Genomic DNA, 10,315 nt, shown 5'->3' with positions numbered 1-10,315 from the left:
GTGATGCCAATTACATCATATCTGTTAACAGCTATCTGTGCAGTTAATTCGTCCACTTTATTATGAATACTCCTCGCATTGAGGCACAGAGCCTTCAGGCTTGTCTTTCCAACACACTTTGCCCCTTAAGAATTTTGCTGTAATGTGGCCCTTTTTGCTTTTTGTCTTGGGTTTCTCTGCCCTCCACTTTTACTTTTCTTCTTTCTGCTCTTGAATCCTACTCCATTCATCTACACTCTCTGATTCCTGATATTGTTGTTGATGTAAAAAAATTCTAAATTAATGACACTGCCCTCTGAACAGCACTTAAATACAATTGTTGACGTTTACAATGGATTTGCTTCTGCCCGCATTCTACTTCCCTCTGTCTCCCTGCATAGGTTCCCATCCCCCAACCATATTAGTCTAACCCCTCCCCAACAGAACTAGCAAACATTCCCCTGAGGACATTGGTTCTGGTCCTTCCCAGGTGTAGATCAATTGTACTGGTCCCACCTCCCCCAGAACCGGTTCCAATATTCCAGGAATTTGAATCCCTCTCTTCTCCACCACTCCTCGATAATGTATTCAACATTTATACAAGGTATCAATTTCCAGCTCAGGTATAAGGGTTATTAAGATCATCAGAAATGAACAAGAGCTGCCCGAATGAACATGTTTCAGTGTCCAATGCAATCACAGTAAATCCTGTTCTATTCACAAATGCAGCCTTTCTCCTCAGCCCGTTTAAAACTGAGATGAGGAGGAATTTCTTTTCTCAGAGGGTTGTAAATCTGTGGAATTCTCTGCCCTAGAGAGCAGTGGAGGCTGGTTCATTGAATATATTTAAGGCGGAGATGGACAAACTTTTGAGCGATAAGTGAGTAAAGAGCTCTGGGGAGCGGGCAGGGATGTGGAGTTGACTCTATGATCAGATCAGCTATGATCTTATTGAATGGGGAGCAGGCCCGGGGGTCCGGGTGGCCCATTCCGACTCCCAGTTTTCATGGTCTTATGGACCCAGCATGTCCCGCGGGGAAAAATGTGCCGCCCCCAGACTACAGGAGCTCAGTGCGCAGGCGCGGGTCCTGGGGGGGGGAGGGGCTTTAGAGCATGTGCGGTGCGGTTAATGGCGGAGGCAGTACGTTTTGGGCTTCTCCTCAGAAGTGTCCTTTTCATCGGTGCTGAGCGGAGTAATGAACCAGCGGGGAGCCGGCGAGGCTTCATAAACAACCGGTGACCGCCGCAAGCCCGAAATAATAACCGGAATATCGGCGGTTGCAGCTTCGGAGCTTTCTCCCCATCACAGGCCCAGGCTAACGACGGACATTTTGGTGTAGGAAGTCAGGTTCAACGGTCTGCCATCTATATTCAGTGAGTAGCAAAGCGCATGCGCGGCCATGTTGGTGCAGGAACAAAGTGAATGATGTCAGTGTCTGGAACTGAACCCAGCCAGAGTCAGCACCTTCAGGGGAGGGGAACCAGTGAGTGTAGAACTGAACCCAGCCAGAGTCAGCACCTTCAGGAGAGGGGAACCAGTGAGTGTGGAACTGAACCCAGACAGAGTCAGCACCTTATAAGAACATAAGAAATAGGAGCAGGAGTAGGCCATACAGCTGCTTGAGCCTGCTCCGCCATTCAATAAGATCATGGCTGATCTGATCTTGGACTCGGCTCCACTTCCCTGCCCGATTCCCATAACCTCTTATCCCCCCTTATCGTTTAAGAAACTGTCTATTTCTGGCTTAAATTTATTCAATGTCCCAGCTTCTACAGCTCTCTGAGGCAGTGAATTCCACAGATTTACAACCGTCTGATAGTAGAAATTTCTCCTCATCTCTTTTAAATTGACGGCCTCTTATTCTAAGATCATGCCTTCCAATTCTAGTCTCCCCCATCAGTGGAAACATCCTCTCTGCATCCACCTTTACAAGCCCCCTTATATCTAATACATTTTGATTAGATCTCCTCTCATTCTTTTGAATTCCAATGAGTAGAGGCCCAACCTACTCAACCTTACTCCCTCATCCATGGAATCAACCTAGTGAACCTTCTGTGAACTGTCTCCAAAGCAAGTATATCCTTTCATAAATATGGAAACCAAAACTGCACGCAGTATTCCAGGTGTGGCCTCACCAATACGTTGTACAACTGTAGCAAGACTTCCCTGCTTTTATACTCCATTCCATTGGCCTTCCTGATCACTTGCTGTACCTGCATACTATCCTTTTGTGTTTCATGCACAAGTACCCCCAGGTCCCACTGTACTGCGGCACTTTGCAATCTGTCTCCATTTAAATAATAACTTGCTCTTTGATTTTTTTTCTGCCAAAGTACATGACCTCACACTTTCTAACATTATACTCCATCTGCCAAATTTTTGCCTACTCACTGAGCCTGTCTGTGTCCTTTTGCAGATTTTACTTGTCCTCCCATCTTTGTATCGTCGGCAAACTTGGCTACATTACACTCAGTCCCTTCTTCCAAGTCGTTAATATAGAATGTAAATAGTTGGGGTCCCAGCACTGATCCCTGTGGCACCCCACTAGTTACTGGTTGCCATCCAGAGAATGAACCATTTATCCTGATTCTCTGTTCTCTGTTAGTTAGCCAATCCTCTATCCATGCTAATATATTACCCCCATCCCCGTGGACTTTTATCTTGTGCAGTAACCTTTTATGTGGCACCTTGTCAAATGTCTTGTGGAAGTCCAAATACACCACATCCACTGGTTCCCCCTTATTCACCCGGTTCATTACATCCCCAAAGAATTCCAGCAAATTTGTCAAACATGACTTCCCCTTCATAAATCCATGCTGACTCTGCATGACTGAATTTTGCTTTTGCAAATGTCCTGCTACTGCTTCCTTAATAATGGATCCAACATTTTCCCAATCACAGATGTTAGGCTAACTGGTCTATAGTTTCCTGCTTTTTGTCTGCCTCCTTTTTGAAATAGTGGCATTACATTTGCAGTTTTCCAATCTGCTGGGACCTCCCCAGAATCCAGGGAATTTTGGTAAATTACAACCAATGCATCCACAATCCCTGCTGCTACTTCTCTTAAGACCCTAGGATACAAGCCATCAAGTCCAGGGGTTTTATCTGCCTTTAATCCCATTATCTTACTGAGTACCACCTCCTTAGTGATTGTGTTAAGTTCCTCCCACCCCCGTATCCCCTTGACTATCCACTGTTGGAATATTAGTGTCCTCTACCGTAAAGACGGATACAAAATATTTGTTCAGAGTTTCTGCCATCTCCCTGTTCCCCGTTACTAATTCCCCGGTCTCATCCTCTAAAGGACCAACAATTACTTTAGCCATTCTTTTCCTTTTTATATACCTATAGAAACTCTTGCTATCTGTTTTTATATTTTGTGCTAGTTTACTTTCACAGTCTATCTTCCCTTTCTTACTCATTTTTTAGTTATTCTTTGCTGGTTTTTAAAAGCTTCCCAGTTTTCTGTTGTCCCACTAGATTTGGTCACTTTGTATGCCCTTGTTTTTAATGGATAACGGCCTTTATTTCTTTAGTTAGCCATGGATGGCTCTATTTTCTCTTGCACCTTTTCCTCCTCACTGGAATAGATTTTTCTGAGAGTTGTGAAATATCTCCTTAAATGTACACCATTGTTCATCAACCGTCCTGCACTTTAATCTATTTTCCCAGTCCAAGTTACCCAACTCTGCCCTCATACCTTCATAGTCTCCTTTATTTAAGCTTAGTACGCTGGTTAGAGATCCAACTTTCTCACCCTGCATCTGAATTTGAAATTCAGTCATGCTCTGATCACTCATTCCGAGGAGATCCTTTACTAGGAGATTGTTTATTAATCCTGTCTCATTACACAGGACCAGATCTAAGATAGCCTGCCCCCTGGTTGGTTCCATTACATACTGCTCAAGGAACCTGTCCCTTATGCACTCCATGAACTCCTCCTCAAGGCTGCCCTGACCAATTTGATTTATCCAATCAATATGGAGATTAAAATCACCCATGTTTATTGTTGTTCCCTTTTTACAAGCCCCCACTATTTCCTGGTTTACGCTCCGACCAACAGAGATGCTACTGTTCGGGGGCCTATAGACTATGCCCACCAGTGACTTTTTCCCCTTATTGTTCCTTATCTCCACCCAAACTGTTTCAACATCCTTATCATTTGAGACAATATCGTTTCTTACTATTGCAGTGATTCCATCCTTTATCAATAGAGCTACCCCACCTCCTTTTCCTTCTGTCTGTCCTTCCGGATTGTCAAGTACCCCTGAATATTTAATTCCCAGTCCTGGTCACCTTGTAACCACGTCTCTGTAAGGCTATCAGATCATACCCATTTGTCTCAATTTGTTCCGTCAACATATCTATTTTGTTACAAATGCTACGTGCATTGAGACAAAGTGCCTTTAAGTTTGTTTTTTTACCCTTTTTTCCTGCTTGTTTCCTCTCTCCTTCAAACTCACTTTCTTTATTTTTGCTTTCTAATTCCAGCTTTGCTCCCCTCCCTGCTGAATCTATTGTCAGGTTCCCATCCTCCTGCCAAGCTAGTTTAAACGCTCCCCAACAACACTAGCAAACCCCCCCCCCACCCTCCCACAAGGATATTGGTCCCGGCTCTGTTGAGGTGCAACCCATTCGGTTTGTACAGGTCCCACCTCCCCTGGAAGTGGTCCCAATGTGTCAGGAAGCTAAAGCCTTCCCTCTTGCACCATCTCTCCAGTCACGCATTCATCTGCTCTATCCTCCTATTTCTGTACTCGCTAGCTCGTGGCACTGGGAATAATGCGGAGATTACTACCTTTTGAGATCCTGCTTTTTAATCTCCCTGCTAGCTCCCTAAACTCTGCCTGCTGGAGAGGGGAGGAAGGGGAAACAGTGACTGTGGAATTGAACACAGCCAGAGTTAGCGCCTTAAGGGAAGGGGCGGATGGGAGGGAGGGGAACATGCGAGTATACAACTGAACTCAGCCAGAGTCAGCACCTTCAGGGGAGGGGAACCAGTGAGTCTCAAACTGAACCCAGCCAGAGTCAGCACCTTCAGGGAAGAGAGAGAGGGGAACCAGTGAATGTAGAACTGAACCCAGCATAATCTTAGAATAAGGGGCCGCCCATTTAAAATTGAGATGAAGAGAAATTTCTTCTCTGAGGGTTGTAAATCTGTGGAATTTGCTGCCTCAGAGAGCTGTGGAAGCTGGGACATTTGTATCAATTTAAGACAGAAATAGTCAGTTTGTTAAACGATAAGGGTTATGGGGATCGGGCGGGGAAGTGGACCTGAGTCCATGATCAGATCACGAATAATCGTATTAAATGGCGGAGCAGGCTCGAGGGGCTGTATGGCCTACTTCTGCTCCTATTTCTTATGTTAACCAGTGAGTGCAGAACTAAAACCAGCCAGAGTCAGCATCTTCAGGGGAGGGGAGGGGAACCAGTGAGTGCAGAACTGAACCCAGCCAGAGTCAGCCCCTTCAGGGGAGGGAGGGGAACCAGTGAGTGCAGAACTGAACCCAGCCAAAGTTAGCATCTTAAGGGGAGGAGAGAGGCAGCAGTTCAGAGAAGGTTCACGAGGTTGATTTCAGAGATGAGTGTGTGAACTTATGGGGAAATATTGAGGAGGTTGGGAGCAATATATTCGCATGGATAGACGATTGGTTAACTAACAGAAAACAGAGAGTCGAGATAAATGGTTCGTTCTTGGGTTGGTAACTAGTAACTAGAGGGGTGCCGCAGGGATCAGTATTGGGACCCCAACTATTTACAATCTATATTAACGACTTGGAAGAAGGGACTGATTGTAACGTAGCGAAATTTGCTGATGATACAAAGATGAGAGGAAAAGCAATGTGTGAGGAGGACACACAAAATCTGCAAAATGACATAGACAGGCTAAGTGCGTGAGCGAAAATTTGGCAGCTGGAGTATAATGTGGAAAGTGTGAGGTCATGCACTTTGACAGAAAAAAATGAAAGAGCAAGTTATTATTTAAATGGAGAAAGATTGCAAAGTGCCGCAGTACAGCAGGACCTGGGGGTACTTGTGCATGAAATGCAGATACAGCAAGTGACCAGGAAGACCAATGGTATCTTGGCCTTTATTGCAAAGGGGATGGAGTATAAAAGCTGGGAAGTCTTGCTACAGCTATATTAGGTATTGGTGAGGCCACACCTAGAATACTGCGTGCAGTTTTGATTTCCAATTTTACGAAAGGATATACTTGCTTTGGGGGCAGTTCAGAGAAGGTTCACAAGGTTGATGAGGGGGTTGACTTATGAGGAAAGGTTGAGTAGGTTGGGCCTCTACTCATTGGAATTCAGAAGAATGAGAGGTGACCTTATCGAAACATATAAGATTTATGAGGGGGCTTGACAAGGTGAATGCAGAGAGGATGTTTCGACTGATGGGGGAGACTAGAACTAGAGGGCATAATCTTAGAATAAGGGGCCGCCCATTTAAAACTGACGAGGAGAAATTTCTTCTCTCAGAGGGTTGTAAATCTGTGGAATTTGCTGTCTCAGAGAGCTATGGAAGCCAGGCCATTGAATAAATTTAAGACAGAAATAGACAGTATCTTAACCGATAAGGGGTTATGGGGAGCGGGCGGGTAAGTAGAGCTGAGTCCATGCTCGAATCAGCCATGATCTTATTGAATGGCAGAGTAGGCTCGTGGGGCCGTATGGCCTACTCCTGTTCCTATTTCTTATGTTCTTATGTTCTCTGCCCACTCCTCATAACCCCTTATCCGCTTATCGTTTAGAAACTGAGTAATTGGGAGGAGGGTCCAGTGACCCTGCTGGAAAATGCACGTGTGAGGCCTCAGGTGAGGACAGTGGAATAGCCTGTCGACACTCACTGTTGAGGTTCACACAGGGAGATTGGGCACATAGGTCACTACTGGAGAGAAACTGGTGAGTGTAGAACTGAACCCAGCCAGAGTCAGCACCTTCAGGGGAGGAGAGGGAGGGGAACCAGTGAGTGTAGAACTGAACCCAGCCAGTATTGCTGGTGAAAACTAGGAGTGGAGGAGAAACAGTCTAGAAATGTGCGATGGTTTTGGACTTCAGCACAGCAGGAGGGACAATGTGTGGGACAGGGATTTACAGCTTTGTAAGAACAAGAGAGGAAAGAATGTTCCATGGAAACTCGGGGGCCAAGTTTCGACCGACCCGTAGAATGGCGCACCTCCGAGAGGTCCGTCGACTTTCGAGAAGGAAAAGTGCACCTAATACTTACCTCGGGATTCTCCACGATGATCAGGCCTGCTTTGGACTGGGTGCAGCGCAGCAGAAGCAGTGGGGGGCGGAGCTATAGCCCTTCACCGAAAAAAGTGCCGGCAGCTGCGCCCATGCGCAGTGGAGTCTGTGCACATGCGCAGTCGTTCCTGGCCCTCCCAGCGCATCGTGGCTCCGGGTGACCCTATCCCTGGCCAAGTGGCCTGCCTGTCTCACTGCCCTTCGCCTCGCTGCTGCCTCAACCCGGGCCTCGCCTCACCGTCCCTCGCCTCACCATCCCTCTTCCCGCCGCTGCCCAACCTCGCGCCTCGCCTCACCACCCCTCGCCGCTGCCCAACCTTGGGCCTCACCTCGCCACCACTGCTCTTACCTCAAGGCCTCCTCGCCGACCTGCCTAAATACCTCCTCCACGATGGGGCCGCCCGACCACCTCCTCGACGGCGGGGCACATCCGAGCTCTTCCCCTTGAAAATGTAATCAGGCAGGCAGGCAGGGCTGAGTGTGGGCCGTGTGCTGCTGGAGGGCTCCCGGTGCTCCCCAATGCATCGGTGCTGCAGTAGGTGAGGTTGGAACTTATAATTTTTTATTTATTGATTTTTTAATTTTTTTTATTTTTTGATTGATTTATTGATCATTTATTATTGATGATGGTTCTTTATTTTTAAAAGTGAAATGTTTAATGCTTTGGAAAATCCTCTAACTTCACTTCCCTCTCCCCTTAACTCTGGCTACCTGCACCTGATTGCTAAAGTGTCCGCAAGGTTTTTCTGAGCATATCAAAGTGGACATTGACTCAGGCCTAAGTTAGTTTGGAGTAACTTTGCGCTGTCTAAACTTACTTAAATGGCCAAAACAGGCGTAAGTGGCTGGTAACGCCCTCTTTTGGAAAAAAAAACTGAACCAAAAAGAAACTGAACTAAAAAAAAACTGAACTCACCGACTGAAACTGGAACAAACTAAATGGGGAGAATTGCGATTTCTAGGATACTCAAAAAAAACGAGTTGTTCCAAAAAAATAGGAGCAACTCCTGTCGAAACTTGGTCCCTAGATTGTCTATTCTGAATTTCTGTCTTGTACTGACAGTGATGAGTTTTATTATCTCCTTTTACAGAATATTGGAAGGGGAGATTTTCAGACAGGAAGCACAAACCAAACATCACATCAAGATCTGACGGAGTCAATCGATTCTTCAGGACCTGAATATCATTGGCCTTTGAAAGTGGAAGGAGAAATGTTTGTCTGTTCTGCCTGTGGGAAAAGATTTCAAACATCAGTGTGACTGGAAAGGCACCGAGACACACACACACCCGAGTGAATGTTCCACTGCCTATGGAAAGAGCTTTAACCAGTTACACAGCCTGAAAAAACATAGCACCATTCACCGCGCGAAGAAACGGTAAATGTGTTTTGTACGTGGACGAGGCTTCAACCCATCGTCCAACCATGGAGAGTCACAAGGACACCCGCACCATGGAGAAACGGTGGAAATGTGGTGACTGTGGGAAGGTATTCAGATCACCATCAGAGCTGGAAATTCATCGACGCAATCACACTGGGGAGAGGCCGTTGACCTGCCCCGTGTGTAGGAAGGGATTCACTCAGTCATCTGACCTGCTGACACACCAGCGAGTTCACACCGGGGAGAGGCCGTTCACCTGCTCTGAGTGTGGGAAGGGATTCACTCAGTCATCCGACCTGCTGAGACACCAGCGAGTTCACACTGGGGAGAGGCCGTTCACCTGCTCTGAGTGTGGGAAGGGATTCACTCAGTCATCCGACCTTGTAGTTCACCAGCGAGTTCACACTGGGAAGAGGCCATTCACCTGCTCCATGTGTGGGCAGGGATTCACACGGTCATCCAAACTTGTAGCTCACCAGCGAGTTCACACTGGGGAGAGGCCATTCACCTGCTCTGAGTGTGGGAAGGGATTCACTCAGTCATCCAACCTGCTGATACACCAGCGAGTTCACACTGGGGAGAGGCCGTTCACCTGCTCTGAGTGTGGAAAGAGAGTCACTCAGTCATCCCACCTTGTAGCTCACCAACGAGTTCACACTGGGGAGAGGCCATTCACCTGCTCTGAATGTGGGAAGGGATTCACTACATCATCCACCCTGCTGAGACACCAGCGAGTTCACACCGGGGAGAGGCCATTCACCTGCTCTGAGTGTGGGAAGCGATTCACTCGGTCATCCCACCTGCTGAGACACCAGCGAGTTCACACTGGGGAGAGGCCGTTCACCTGCTCTGAGTGTGGGAAGGGATTCAATCAGTCATCCAACCTGCTGATACACCAGCGAGTTCACATTAGGGAGAGGCCGTTCACCTGCTCTGAGTGTGGGAAGGGATTCACTCGGTCATCCACCCTGCTGAAACACCAGCGAGTTCACACTGGGGAGAGGCCATTCACATGCTCTGAGTGTGGGAAGCGATTCACTCGGTCATCCACCCTGCTGACACACCAGCGAGTTCACAAGTGACAGCAGGAGTTGGAATCTGCTGTTATTGCTGCTGTTAATCACATCCCGACTGAACCATGTTCATTCTGACAGTTGGTGTTTATTTCTGCTGATAATAACCCTATAACTGGGCTGGACTTTAATATTCTGGATATATTGCTGATTGTGTTCTCGGGGCTGCAGTGTCCATTTAAGAAATGCTGTGTTATCTTTCCCCTTAATTCAGCGACTCTCAACAGAAATTCAGTTTGCAATAAAATTATGAACTTTTACTTTAATCCTAAACTGATCTTTGGTATAAAATCTACAATAGTGTGTGAAAGTTTCCACTGAATAAAATCTCCAATTAGAAAGAGCTTGCTGACAATTCTTACTGACTTGCACATTACACACAGTGGCCCCTCCATTATCCACCAGAAAGAAGGGGAATGGGAATTGTTGGGGAATCCGTGTCCCCAAATGTTGCCCCTCCCGTCTGGTGTAGCAATCCCCTTGGCACGGGAATGGAAACAAGTCCAGACCAAAACTGTGCGCAGTACTCCAGGTGTGGTCTTACCAACGCCCTGTACAATTGTAGCAGGACTTCCCTACTTTTATACTCCATCCCCCTTGAAATAAAGGCCAGCATTCCATTTGCCTTCTGAT

The 10,315-nt window shown here is 46.8% G+C and overlaps 1 protein-coding gene across 1 annotated transcript; it reads left to right on the top strand.

Annotated features, from left to right (window-relative positions):
- Positions 1 to 1,115: 1,115 nt before the first annotated feature.
- LOC139254486 (zinc finger protein 436-like) lies at positions 1,116 to 9,959 on the top strand. Its single transcript, XM_070873699.1, has 2 exons — positions 1,116 to 1,353; positions 8,322 to 9,959. Exon 2 carries the CDS (start codon positions 8,654 to 8,656, stop codon positions 9,689 to 9,691), a length of 1,038 nt encoding a protein of 345 aa, XP_070729800.1. The 5' UTR covers positions 1,116 to 1,353; positions 8,322 to 8,653; the 3' UTR covers positions 9,692 to 9,959.
- The last annotated feature ends 356 nt before the right edge of the window (positions 9,960 to 10,315 follow it).

This window comes from Pristiophorus japonicus, unplaced genomic scaffold (assembly GCF_044704955.1).
Source record: "Pristiophorus japonicus isolate sPriJap1 unplaced genomic scaffold, sPriJap1.hap1 HAP1_SCAFFOLD_553, whole genome shotgun sequence".
Lineage (NCBI taxonomy): Eukaryota > Metazoa > Chordata > Chondrichthyes > Pristiophoridae > Pristiophorus > Pristiophorus japonicus.
The sequence above is the reverse complement of the archived record's forward strand: the minus strand, read 5'-3'. Positions and strand labels throughout refer to the sequence as shown.